The 15,040-nt window shown below is 40.3% G+C and overlaps 1 protein-coding gene across 1 annotated transcript; it reads left to right on the forward strand.

Annotated features, from left to right (window-relative positions):
• Positions 1-13,404: 13,404 nt before the first annotated feature.
• On the forward strand, positions 13,405-14,270 carry LOC106618822 (adult-specific rigid cuticular protein 15.5). Its single transcript, XM_014236709.3, has one exon. It carries the CDS (start codon positions 13,473-13,475, stop codon positions 14,235-14,237), a length of 765 nt encoding a protein of 254 aa, XP_014092184.3. The 5' UTR covers positions 13,405-13,472; the 3' UTR covers positions 14,238-14,270.
• The last annotated feature ends 770 nt before the right edge of the window (positions 14,271-15,040 follow it).

The following is a 15,040-nucleotide window of genomic DNA, read 5'->3' on the forward strand; positions in this document are numbered from 1 at the left end:
AATATGAGAAGAATGTTATGTACCGAATTTGGTTGAAATTGGTTAAGCAGATCCCAAGATATGGGTTTTAACCTAAAAGTGAGCAAAGCCACGCCCACTCCTAATTTTGAAGTTGGTTCCTCTGAAGTCATCTCATACCAACACAGAGATAAAATTTAATGTCTCTGACGTGTTTGGTGCTTGATTTATCGCGCTTTTTAGTAGTTTTTAACAGTACCGTTATATGGGGAGTGGGCGGAGTTGCCACCCGATTTCAACTAATTTCACACTGTAGGTAGAGGTTCTAAAAACATTTGCTTCCAGTGAGTTTTGTTATAATAGCATTAGCGGTTTAGGAGATATGCACATTAAACCTATTAGGGGCGGGACCACGCCCACTTAAACAAATTTTTAACTGCAGATACCCCTCTCTAATGTGATCCTGTGTACCAAATAACAGTCTTGTATCTTATTGCGGAGCTTAGTTATGGGGATTTTTTTGTTTTTGATTAATGTCGTTTTGTGGGCGTGACAGTGGTCCGATTACACCCATCTGCAATACCAACCGTCTCACGGTACCAAGAAACATGTCTACCAAGTTTCATAAAGATATCTCAATTTTTACTCAAGTTACAGCTTGCAGCTTTTGGGATGTAGAGCAGGTTCGCCTCCGCGTGGTGCATCCTGGGTAACGCCAAATGACCTGCGGCCTTTACGGCCTTGAAACTCCTGATCTGACCTTTGCTTGACCTGGACATAGCTTTGACAACTAGATGGATTCGGTTGAACCCCTGAGTATGCAGGGGTGATACCCTGCTGAAATGGCTGATGGGCTAATGCCAAGGTCGCCTCCGTCCCGTTAAAACCATGGCAGGCCTCGGAGTACGTTCCCCTCCCGTCATCATTAAGTTGGTATGGTAGGTGTTTGTTGAGATGACTCCTTCTTTGCGCTGGTCGGCTCTGAACGCATTGCCCCATAAGGGCGTGCGTCAACCCTCGCCTTGGCCTCGTAACTGAGACAACCTTGGGACCATAAAAGGCGACTACCTTTCCGGGAGACGGATAGCGGCTCTGAGTGGGGACCCAACAAAACAAAATGAAGACAAATACAAACATAAACACTAAGGACGAGGGAGGAAGCGGGTCGAAACCGACCTCCGCTGTAGTGGACGGTTCCCTGGGGGGGACACTCTCACCGAAGGGGACGAAATCGTCCCCGGCTAAAGGTGAGAAAGGTAATCCAGGGGGTGCCTGGCTTACCGTCACCGGGGGCGGTAAGGTAGGGGGAGTCGGCAGGAGTCTGCCGACAGCAACCCGGGGTAGGGCGGAAGTGCGAGGCGGAATCGCCAGCACTAGCAGAGGAACCTCTGCTAAGTTCATGGGCGTCACGGGGTCCTCGGCGAGCGCTAGGGGCCCGGCGGGGAAGCGAGTGACTGCAGCTAAAAAGCTGAAGTGTGATCGTCGACTGGCTGCCAAGATTTTGGAGCGCTACGGTGGCAAGCAGGCTGACCAGAAATCTGACCAGCATGCTAGCACACTGGAGTGGGCCAAAAAGGTGCTGAGCGAAATCGCTAAACTCGCAAGCTCAGTGGAGCTTGGGGTGTACGACCGAAGCAGAGGAGATGGAGCCATCTCCCATGACGAGTGGAAGCGGGTAGCGGCTGCTATCTCCGCTGTTTTCATGAAGGTGGTCAGGGGAAGCCCTGGACCACCCCTTAGATGTGAAAGCGCTGGGTGGAACCTCGGCCTTCACAAACTCATTAGGTGTGCCGACGAGCGGTCGGCTCTCCTTTACAAGGAGGCAGTAGCCAGGGTAGGGGAGGTGTGGAAAGGAGCAAGGCTCGAGGCGGTGGCCAAATTGGATCTCCCGATGCGGCCTCGGGCTCGGGTCTGGCTTCCGGCCGAACCTTCCACCCCGGCCGAAATTGAAGAGATGTTGCGGTACTGCAACCCATCTCTCCCCACCCAAGACTGGAGGGTGATCAGGCTGGAGAGGACCGAGGCACCATATCGGCAAGCGCTGATACTCCTGAACAAGGAGTCCCTCGCTCCTCTCAGTGTCACAAAGGGGGCCATAAGCTATGGCTTCGAGAGAGTCGTTCTCAAGACGCTCCCAACAGAAGCCAGGGCGGATGGCCCGCTGCCTCCTGCGGGGGTGGAAGAGAGTGGGAAGGTTCCCCTCTCGAAAATGGACGTCGACCCTGTCCTCTCGGACGCGGTGAGCACGGGGGGCGGATCGTCAAGTGATGGCGGATCCGTCTTCAGTCTCGAGCATCTGTTCGAGGAGGCTGGAGTCGACGATATGGACGATGGTGCGGAACTCGCACTGCTGGAGAGGAGTTTGGAGGATGAAGATCCTCCAAATTAACCTCCAGCACTCAAAGGCGGCCTCCGCCGATTTAGTGCTTCGTGTAGGAAGGGACGAAGCCGACGTTGTCCTTATCCAGGAACCGTGGCTGAGTAGCTATGGGATATCTGGACTAAGGACAAATAGCCATAAGCTCCTGGCGGCAAGCAGCACAGGTAGAACCAGAGCCTGCCTGTTGGTCAGAAATGAACTTAACGTTTTTCTTTTACCTAATGTCAGCAACGAGGACGTCGTCACCGCTAGGCTGGAGGACAGTGCTAGGGAAATCTGGCTTGTCTCAGCCTACATGCCGCACGACGACGAGGTGGAACCACCTCCGAACTTGCTGAGGATGGCTCTGGCAGAGGCCAGACGCAAAGGAGCCGCGGTTATTATAGGCTCGGATGCCAACTCAAGGCACACCGTCTGGGGGAGCTCGGACACAAACGCAAGAGGTGAGTCACTTTTTGATTTTATTTGTGATGTTGACCTTTTTATCTGTAATAGGGGAAACTGCCCTACTTTTGTGACAGCTAGCAGGGCGGAAGTCCTTGACGCTCTAGCGACGACTGGGCGTTGTACAAGGCCGGATTGGCCATTTACAAGTCCGACTTGAAGAAAGCCAAGAGGGCTTCGTGGAAAGCCTTCTGCGACAGTGTAGAGGGCTGTCACGAGTCCTCAAGGTTTAGACGCATTCTTGCGAAAAATCCTACTCCGGTGGGGTATCTAAGAAATGCAGATAGCGGGTGGACTACGAGTAGCATGGAGTCGCTGAAGTTACTCCTAGATGCTCATTTTCCACGAAATCGCTTTGCTGAAGAAGTGAGACTGGGGGAGCTTCAGGAAGGCTGTACAGCCTTCTTGGACCTTCTGAATGAGCGTCATCTTACCTGGGCACTGAAATCTTTTAAGCCCTTCAAGTCCCCGGGTCCTGATGGCATCATACCGGCGCAACTACAGAGAACGGTTAAGGTGTCATGCAGCTGGCTGGCCCCTATCTACGCGAACTGTGTTAGATTGGGCCATGTCCCGAAGGCCTGGAGACAGGTTAAGGTTGCGTTCATTCCGAAGGCCGGTAAAAGCTCTCATGTCGGTGCAAAAGATTTCAGACCCATCAGCCTATCCTCGTTTTTGTTAAAAACGCTGGAGAGACTTATGGATCTGTACATCAGGTGCAGAATACCGAGGGGTAAACTGTTACGAGCGCAGCATGCCTACATCAAGGGCAGGTCGGTCGACACTGCCTTGCACGATGTAGTGTCATGGCTGGAGACAGCGCTTTTGCAAAAGGAATTTGCAGTGGGCACCTTTCTCGACATCGAGGGGGCCTTCAATAACGTTCGGCCAGAGGCAGTGGTCAGAGCCCTCGAAAAGTTTGAAGTGGAATCAAACCTCAAACTCCTCATTTTCAGTCTTCTCTGCGACAGAACTGTCGTAGCGGAGTGGGGTAGTGCTAAGTCAACCAGAAAGGTAAATAGGGGAACTCCGCAAGGAGGAGTACTCTCCCCTCTGCTCTGGATCTTGGTTGTAAACGACCTACTTATAGAACTCGAGGAGCAAGGCTGTCGAGTGATTGCCTATGCTGATGATGTGGTTCTTATGGTTAAAGGTAAATTCCTGAATACCGTCTATGAGCTCACCGAAGGGTACCTAAACGTGGTATCCAACTGGGCAAACAGAAGCGGCCTAGCCGTCAACCCAAGTAAAACCGAAATGGTTTTATTCACTAAGAGGTATAAGATCCCAAATGTGCCTCTCCCCTCCTTCGGGGGTTCACGTCTTCAACCTGTTGATAAGGTGAAATACCTAACGACCCGCTAACCTAAACCTAAACCTAAACCTACAGCTTGCACGGACGAACGGACAGACAGTCACCCGGATTTCAACTCGTCTCTTCATCCTGATCATTTATGTATATATAACCCTTTATCTAACTCGATTAGTTTTAGGTGATATAAACAACCGTTAGGTGAACAAAACTATTATACTCTGTAGCAATAGGTTGCGAGAGTATATAGAATCACATTAGGGAGAGGCATCTGCACTTTAAACTTTTATTTAAAAGTGGGCGTATTCCCGCCCCCTACTAAGTTCAATGTGCATATCTCCTAAGCCTTTATAGCTATAATAATAAAATTCTCTGAGAGCATATGTTATTAGCACCTCTAAAGACAGTGTGAAAATGGGTGAAATCGGGTGTCCACCCCGCCCACTCCCCATATAACGGTACTATTTAAAACTACTAAAAGCGCGATAAATCAAGCACTAATCACTCCAGAGACATTAAATTTTATCTCTGGGATGGTATGAGATGTCTTTATAGGAACCGACTTCAAAATTAGGCAGTGGCCGTGGCTTTGCCCACTTTTAGGTGAAAACCCATATCTTGGGATCTGCTTAACCGATTTCAACTAAATTCGGTACATAGCATTCTTCACATATTTCTATGTTATTGCGTTACAAAAGAGCAATCAGCTCACAATTTTCGGGGATATCCTACCGTAGGAGCGTCTGTAGGAGCGAACGGTGGAAGCGGTGGTGAGTGTTCATTTACACTGCGCTCTCATAAGATAGGTCGTATCAGCTGATTCGGTCTACGGTTTTGCGTCGTTGACTGTTTCCAGCATAAGTAGTGCTTTAACTTTGTGTTCATTTTCATTCAAATTTTATTCAGCAAGTGCAGAATAACGATACATACGTATGTATACTATCTCTTGGCGGACAAGAAACAGTAAATGCTAATGATGAAAAGAAATTACAAAAAAGAAAAAACGCTAACTTCGGTTGCGCCGAAGCTATAATACCCTTCACAAATACAAAGGCCCCTTACAAGAACTTGATTCCGAACGTTCAATTTGTATGGCAGCTATATGATATAGTGATCTGATCTGACCAATTTCTGTGGAGACTAATTTGTTGCCTTAAGCAATAACTCGTGCCTATTTTCGTGAAGATACCTCGTCAAATAAAAAAGTTTCCCATACAAGCACTTGATTCCGATTGTTCAGTTTGTATGGCAGCTATATGCTATAGTGGTCCGATATCGGCCGTTCCGACAAATGAGCAGCTTCTTTGTTAGAAAAGTACAGGTGCAAAATTTCAGATCGATAGCATAAAAACTGAGGGACTAGTTTGTATATATACAGACAGACGGACAGACAGACGGACATGGCTAAATCAACTCAGCTCACCATGCTGATCATTTATGTATATATTTTATAGGGTCTCCGACGTTTCCTTCTGGGTGTTACAAACTTCGTGGCAAACTTAATATACCCTGTTCAGGGTATAAAAAAATTAAATTGCTATTCTAAAGTACATACCTTATACTTTCTTGTAGAAGAAAAATTTTCTTCGGATTTCCCTATACAAAACCACAGTTAACAATAACAAATGGATGAACTAAAAAACCGCGATCACAAACCAACGGTTTAGAAAATGACGTTCGGACGGACCGTGCTCAGGCAACGATTGCAGGAGGGGCTTGAGCGTCTACTAATTACTAAAGCAATTATTTAGCTTCAAAAATATGATTTACATACATATATGATGAGATTGGACGTTTTTTTAAATTTTGACTTATTTTTCCATATAAATACTATCTACTACTAAATCGATCTGTTCCTAAATATTAATATCTGATAAGAAGAAAAACAAAATCAGGTCTTTTAAAACGTAATTTATTTATTAATCACACTTAAATAGGTAATTACAAACACGAAATATAAATATATAACGACTCCCCTAATTAATACGTTTCTCTGCTCAGTCAAATGATATCTACCATTTAAACTATTCTCTACAGAAAAAGAATCCAACTTACCTAAAATCGATCGACAAGATCTGGGCGTAATCCCTTTTTCCGACAATAACTAGTTTGCATTGCGAAGGTGGTTAAGTACTTAGCCTAAAAAAGTAAGAAGAACATTTTGAAAATATGTCAGTATACTCCTAAACATATTCTTCGTTTTATATCCTGAATTTGGTATTTTAAGTTTGCCACGAAGTTTGTAACACCCATCAAGCGTCGGAGATATATTGTCCAAGGCAACCTACAATCTCCGAACAAATTGTTCAGATTGGACCACTATGTCATATAGCTGTCATACAAACTGACCGACCAAAATCATGTTTGTCTATGGAAAACTTTTATTATTTGTGAAGGGTATTATAGTTTAGGTGCAATCAAAGAAAACGCTTTTTCTTGTTTCTCTATAAGATTGGTCCAGCGATTAACCAATTTCTTCTAAATAGACTTCGTGGCGGTGATCCTCTTTCGACTTAAATTTCTGTACGGCAAGTAATTTTTTCAAGGTTGTCAAAAATAAGTCAGACGGCGCCAAATCTCGAGAATACGGAGGATGACGTAGCAGTTCATACCCTAATTCGACCAATTTGGTGGTAACGGAGGTATGAACCGGTGTGTTGGCATGTTGGTAAAGTGTTTTTCAAGTAGTCAGTGTAGATAAACTTGTGAATCCCTGAAAACGATGGTCATCCTTTCCGATTACTTTAAAATAATTTAATAATTTCCTATGACTTGAAACATTATTCAGCAGTGACCAAACTATAAATCCAAAACTAACTAACTAACTAGCTCACTCAGATTTTGCACTGTTTTTCACACATTAAGTTTATCGTAAAATAATTTGCTAACCCAAAATATTAAATCAGTCCGCCCGAACTTAACACATCCCTGCTGGTTTTGATCACCTTTTCTTTTACATCTTCATTAAAATTTACTTTGATTAGAATTATTTATCTGCTTAATTTACATTTAGGAATCTTTATGATTTATGGCTTTTGTAAACTTTAACAGTGTCGTAACTCAAACTAGTAAAGTGCTTAAGTTTCAGACCTGCTTTGTGCCCTTCGGATTTTAAACCTCTGTAGACATTCGTATGTATGTACGTGTTTAGTTGTCTACGCACATTGATGCACTAACACAACCTAAGTTCAAAAGCGAAACTAATAAATCTGGCTAGAAGAAGGCGGTGTTGTAGTGCACAAGTGGAGATTTGTAATACCAAAACGCCTTTACGAATATACATATATTATAATATACTTTTATATGTATGTAGTTGAATGTTTTTTTGTAAGCGACAAAAAAATACTCTACTGAGATAAAATTTTATTTAGTACAAAATATGTAACTACAATACAATGGCAACATATCATTTGTCAAACAATAGTAACAAAAAAACCATATATTCTTGCCGAAGAAAACATTCTTTTGTCTTTCAGTCAAAAATTGTTCTTCAGATTATACCGGAATATATGAATAAAGGGATAACAAAACTTGACAGTAAATAAGAAGGCAGAAACATCTCATCCAAACAGTTATTTATCAATCTAATTAATGAAAAAACGGTTCTTTTGAAATATGTTGACTATCATGATTAAGTTTTTGAACATCCAATTTTTTGTGCCTAAGAAAAGTGCCATAGAAAAGGTGAACGATACGTTTATGTCACTCATTGCGTCAAATATTCTCTTCGTTACTGTAATTTTCATCGACTTCTTCATGTATTTCGTTTTCGTGTTATTTTTTCTTGCTAATGGTAAGATCGACCCGACATGCTGCATTTGCAATCATTATAAATAGCTTTCCACTGGTCGTGCAGAAATTGCAAACCCACAAGAATGCTTTCTGTATTTCTAACTTCAGCGTCTATGGTGGCATTGATCTCTTGAAGAACCAAAAGCTTTTAGGATGAAAGAACTTACTACGTTGAATGCGATTTTGCGCTCCTTTATATTTACCGCTCATATTACTACTATTATCGTAGTCCTGTCCACGGAAACTATTACAAATTAAAGCGGCAATAACTTTGCCCGTTCTCGTGACGGTCTACAAATTTCGTTGCACTCTTATTTATTCTACAGCAACATTTATGTTGTTTAATAGCCACAACACGTAAGGAAGTACGTTTCCAGAGATCGTTCTGCAATAGTAATTTTTTCAAGCGAATGTCTTAATAAATATATTATCTAATAAATGTCATTATATTATATTTATAGTTTAATATTATACTCTTCACAATACATGTATGCTTATTATAATGTTTGCAAACAACAAAAAGCTTTTTACGTAGAAAAAATATGTACCTAAACAATTTATGATTCCTGGTTTATAACCCCCAATACCAAACAAGTCATCCATTCTTCAGGCAGTTAATCATTGTAGCCCAGTTATAATTCGAATTGGTCTTCAAAGAATGAGATAAATTACACTCACTGCCAGACTATGGTATATCCATCCATCCATCATCTATAGTATATTGAACAGCTTCGAAAATCATATTGGTTGAAAATATATAATAGTTCTGTATAACAGATAATAACAAACGTTTTTGGGATATCCTGGAATACCAAAGCACAATATTGTTCCTGTCCAAACACATTCTGGTTTAGGTATATTGAGAATTCAATAATATTGTTCCATGCCCTCTTCTAAATCGAAACTGACAACGACTGCTGATAATACCGCGGTTGTCACAAAAACAAAAAGGCCTTTTATCAATTACAGCTACAGATTTCCGTGATTGAAGACCGGCTTGACTAATGACAAAGTATTATTCTTAGCATTAATTTTACAAATAACATTCCCATCAGACTCCACTAATTTCTGTGGTTACACTGTTAAATAGATTGAAGTATGTCTCGATTGAAGCTCAACATAGGAATTATAAATGAAAACGAAAGAGAAGCCCTCAATTGAAAAATATATTGGCACTTGGGCCTCAGCCCTCAAAGCAGTTTCTACATTTTTTATTTTATTTTATATTATTATATCCTAAATAAAATTGTTTAATCTTCTATAATCTCTACGTTTAATACCACGAAATCATATACCCATCAAATTTTCTTTTCTAAAAAGTGTTGTGGAAGAGTAGCCACGATTTGAAAATGATACCAAATAGACTTGTCCGCACTTAATTTTCGCAAATAAGCATGCAACAGGGCGAGTAGTATTGTTGCATTTAACAACTAAGTAATAAAAATTGCAATCACACACAAACCCATATATGTACATATGTATGGTATGTAGTATGCTACACTGACGCAATACGAATAAACCTTAAGGAAAATATGCCATAAGGGTTTCCAATGAGATTGCACCAATTAAAACCACATATAGGTATAATCAGCACTTTTTGTAAATATTGTAGTTTACCTTTAATTTATTTATTATCTATAGTTTAAATAAATGTAATTGTAATATTTTATTGCTCTTCTAATGAGCTTTATGGAATTATAGACAGAGACCGAAGAACACAAATGAGTCTTTTTCAACAGTTCGAGTTTGAAGTTCACTTATCCTCTCTGAATTTCATATGCACATGCTTAAGGTGGATTATTATTGGGCTCAAAAACAATCAATCTGACAAACCATTGGCCAATATCTCGCTGATTATACATAGATTATATGAATCAAATATCTAAGTAAATACTCAAATAAAAGACCATTTCAGTAATATCTCTTTTTGTACTGAACATTCTTATGTCTCATTTTAAAAATTGTCGAAATCTGACCATAAATTTCCAAGTCCACAGATACCGAATATGTTTTACCGAGCTTAAAATATCGGTCTATCTGTGAGATTCAAAATTGAAATTCGGAGTTAAGCTTTTTATTATAACAGCTTGCCCTTATGTCAAAAATTCGTGAATTCGGGTCCGTACTTTATCTGACGTTATAGCTAAGCTTCCTGTTAACTTTAACAGCGCAGATATCAGTAAATAAATATGTGAGTTATCTCAATGAAATTTGGAGACAGTGTCACCTTATGCCTAAAATGGATAAAATCGAGGGAACACTTCCTCTAGCACCCATATATGTACCTAATATAACGTCTTTCAAACATCCGGTTAACTTTGTATCGTATAAACTGACGAATGTTTCGGCCTTCTTGTTGCTGATATATACCTGATATAATGTTATCCGGCTTTCCACCTGACTTTAACCGCTTATGTCGGTCAATATGTATGTTATTTTAATGAAATTAAGTTTACAAGTTTTATTAAAAATTATATGTTAGAATATGAATGAAATCAATTTAGACCTTCGGATAATACTCATATTCCTATATAAAGATTTGTTCTTACTTGTTTACTGTTCGTATAATATGGATTCAATAATACAAACGTTATTGAATTCAATGATAAAAAAACCTCATTTAAATAAGAATACCTATTCCGAATTGGTGTGTGCCTACTGAAGACCCCTGTACCCAATCATTGGTGTTCTTCACGTAAAGGGTGATATGAATCAAAGAGATCAAATGAAGGCCTACGCCAATCTTGCTATAAAGCAACCAACGCCACCAATGTATAGGGATATGTAAAAGAGTAAAGAGGAGGAAAAACAAACTAGAACATTGAAATGCACTTTGGATGTGAAAGGCCCAAACACTTGGCATGCCAACACGTCACATTGGTGCCGAAAGGACTTGACTTCATTAAGGTACAAAGCTTCAACGTGAGTACACAAGTGGTGTTAAGTCTTGGACGGACCACGGCTGGTCAGCAAAAAAAAATTTAAACTAATAAGTAGTGGCTGAGTTTTGCCCCATTCAGTGAAGAGATACAAAAACATGTTGGGATAAGCACGCATAACATTTTCGTACAAGAAAATTGAACGAGTAGGGCGGGCAAATAACGCCATTAAGAGTAACTAGCGTTAAACGTTGCAAGGCGGCAGTTGGACGGCTAAAAATACACTTAAGTTCAAGCCTTCCTTATAATAATAAATTTACACGGCTGCCAGCCAACCAACACGTTCCCATCGCCTCTTCTGTTTGCATTCGAATTCCGTTATATGTACAAAATGTTCAATAAGTATGTTCGCGCAACTCGCCCGATAATGACGTTATTTTGATCCATCAGTAATTATATTTGCAGTACGAAGCCTTGGCCTTCACTTACCTTGAATTGTCATGATAATTTAATGTCCAGCACGAATTGGACAAAAACTAAAGGAAAAGCATACTGGACACAGAATTTGTTGTCTGGCCGGCTAACCAGCTGCAGACGCGCAAAAACCAACGGTGAGACCGCGAACACATGCAATTATGTGCTTCAGTGCGGCGACAGCCCATCAGATATCGCTTTAACAAACATCTGTGCTGGCGCATACCTGAACACGTGTGCCTGTGCGCATAATATATGCGGTAAAGGGAAGCTAAATTCGGGAAATACCTTATTAACTTCCAAACAAAGGTAATTTGAAAGACACGCAAATCGATTGCTACCTCAATGAATACAGTTTGATGCTTAGTGGAGGAACAGTGCTCCTCTTTCCGCTGACACAGTTATATGCAGTCATATTGTTATCGAAGTATTTATGTAAATGCATACACCCTTTAAAATTAGCAGTACTGATATAAATTGTCAGCAATGAACAATGGAATAAATCAATTGCAGTGAGAGGAATTTTGTCGTTTTGCTGATAAGCGAATGAAAAAAAATATATATAAATATATGAGCGGACATTTAAATAATGCCTCATTTTTATTTTTATTCAGAGTTTTCTAATAGAGACAGATATTGTTAGAAAAACCTTCAAAGTGCGTTATCGGGATATGAGCACGCGTCGTTTTGCTGTGTGATTAGCTCCAAATAATTAAGGTGAAAATTGTGCGATGTAGGACATTCGGTCAAATCGAGATGACCGAGAACTCTCCTCCTCTGTTATACCTATAGGCATCCATAATACATTATCACTTCATTTTCATGGTTTCCTTTGAAGTTATAATATTAGGAAGATCCTTCTCTTTCTGATCTGATTGGGTTAAAGTCAGGGGAATGTGTTAAAAACAAACAAACTTTAATAATGTCCAAGAAAAGTCTACCTAAGTTTAGATTTTTCCATATCATAACGTATCACAGGTACTATCAAAAGCGTAATACCGATCATTTATACCAATTTCCTCAAGAAAAAAATTAAAAATTTTCTTTATTTTGTCAATAAATTTACGTATGTGAAACTTCGAGACTCTACAACATATATATATTCTATAAACATATAAATGATCAGCGTGACGAGCTGAGTTGATTTAGTGATGTCCATCTGTCTGTTTATAGGCGAACTAGTCTCTCAGTTTTGAAAGTATCGCTCTGAAATATTGCACACATCCTTCTCCCCCCAAGAATGTGGTCATTTGTCAGAACGGCCGATATCGGAACTTTTTTATTTAACGGGATATCTTCAGGCAATTCGACATTAATTATTCTCCAAGGCAACACAATAATATTCGAAGAAATTTTCCAAATTACCATATTAGACCAATATAGCAAATAGCTAGTTAAGGGTTTTTCTTGTTTAATGCAAAGATTTGTCAACACCTGAAAGAATGCTCCGCTTTGATCTTTGAAAATTGCTAGAGTGTAGAATGTTCGGATACACTCGAACTTAGCCCTTCCAGATTTGTTATTAATATTGATGTTCAAGCATCAATCTGTACCAGTTTTCCTATGTAATATAACTGATATCTTCTGCCACTGAGTTGAGAAATATATATTTCTTATTTATACAACCAATTAAAAGTAATATGTGATTAAAACTACAATATTATATATACATATGTACTTTCCTAAAGAAAGATTTATATTTAAATTTATTTTTCTAATACATGTAATAAATATTTATGTAAAGTGATCACTAAATAATTAGTAATGAAATGATCAATAAGGATGTTATACAAATTTCAATGCACATTGATCAAGGTCATAGTTGCTGCTCTTGTATGACTACAAATAACAAAAGTGCTGACATAGGTCAAGAGTGACGAACGCCTCTGCGAAATGTTGTTATTTACAACATAGGTAAAATTCATTCATGCCTCTTGGCGTTGAGGTGGTGTTAACGTCCCTATTCGCTTCCCACTGAATCTTTCAGCTGTCGGCCGACTACTTATGCTCGTAATTGAAATGAATAAAAAAGGAATGAAGACAAAGTTCCTTTAGAAAGATAACGAGTAGGCGCATTCTTCGTGGCGGAGTTGTTTATGCTTGAGTCGATTGAGCGCATATAAAAGGAGCCACAACCTTGGTGGACAGCATCAGAACACAACCAAACGAGTGATGGTAAAGATCTATTAGTAGCGCTACTAAACTATTGACCAGCTAGCCAGTCCTAATCGCCATGAAGTTCGTAGTCTTTATTTCCACCTTCGTACTGGCCACATTTTCGTACGTAAGAGCTAACAATAATGCAGTAACCTACGTTGCCACACCACTGCTACGCACTTATCCCTATGTTTATAGCGCGCACAGTTCGTCCCTCGTCACACCCACTCAGCAGCAATATCACACCCAGGATGGCTTAGGACAGTACGCGTATGGTTATTCAGAGCCTCATTCTACAAAGCAGGAGATACGCTCAGTAGACGGGATCACACGTGGCTCATATAGCTATCGGGACGCTGCGGGAAAATTACAAACTGTAGACTACACCGCAGACGATAACGGTTTTCGTGTCGCCGCTACGAATCTGCCTATCGCCGTAGCCGATGACCAATCACTTCAGCCGCCCTTTCGTGGGAGGGCAACGTCAGGCGGAGTTGCCATTACCGCCGGCGTTGGAGCAGCCAGTGACGTTAACTTTGCAGGTCATAAGGAGGCTTTATTGCGCCTGGCAGCGGGGGGTATCATTAGCGGCGAATCCATTACAACCGGCTCAGATACTCGGTCTGTCCAATTGTCTCAGCCCATGGATGATACAGTTGCCGTGGCCGCTGCAAAGGAGCCTCAACTACACCCGCATGATCCAGAGAAACAACTGAACGAAATCATTCAACATAGACGTGTTCTTACACCGACAATTGTCCCAGGCCAAGCCACTATTCGAACATCTGTCATTCCAAGTATTTACAATTACGGTTATCCGTGGAGGTACTTTTACTATTAGAAATATTTTTAAAGTAAATACATGCGTAATATACCAACAATATGAATGTATAAAAAATATTCAGTATTTTTGTAATTTTTTGGGATAATAAACATTTATTTAATAATCTTTTTTGTGTTATACGAGTAAAAATATTAAATTAGAAAGGCCTCGTTATGGCGAATACAATATGAATATTGAGGGAGTTATTCAAAGGACTGCACCACGCATTATCCGAGTTTCCTACTTTTGACCTGTTGATAACATGAGATATCTCGGGAAATTTAATATGGAATATCGGTTATAACTCAACCAAATGGAACGAAATTTAATACATGAAACCAATGTCGGGCCCCTATTGCATTTACATATATTCAGCGTTAAGCCAAATTATGATTAAGAAAATATGTGAAATTAATTTCATTAAAATATTACACCTTCTGGCCACATAAACGGTTCAAAGTAAGGTTGAAAGTCGGAAATCTCTGTATCGGGTATACTGGGACTAGGGTAGATCTTAGCTGATTGCATTTCCTTTGAGCCTTAAACTAAAGTATGTATATTCAAGAAAGTATTGGGCTTGATTATTATCCTATTTCATCTATTTTCACACTGTATACCGAGGTAGTCGAGTGAGTTTGGTTCATATAGCTTTAACAGTTTATGATATATGTATATAAAATCTATTAGGGAGCGAGTCCACGTTCACTTTAAGTAACTTTTTTACCACATATGCTCCTTCCTTGTGTCATCACGATATCTTAATTTTTACTCGAGTTACCGCTAGCCCGGGCGGGCTAATCATCCACATCTATCTAGATTAG

The sequence above is a fragment of the Bactrocera oleae genome, chromosome 6, assembly GCF_042242935.1.
Source record: "Bactrocera oleae isolate idBacOlea1 chromosome 6, idBacOlea1, whole genome shotgun sequence".
Taxonomy (NCBI): Eukaryota; Metazoa; Arthropoda; class Insecta; order Diptera; family Tephritidae; genus Bactrocera; species Bactrocera oleae.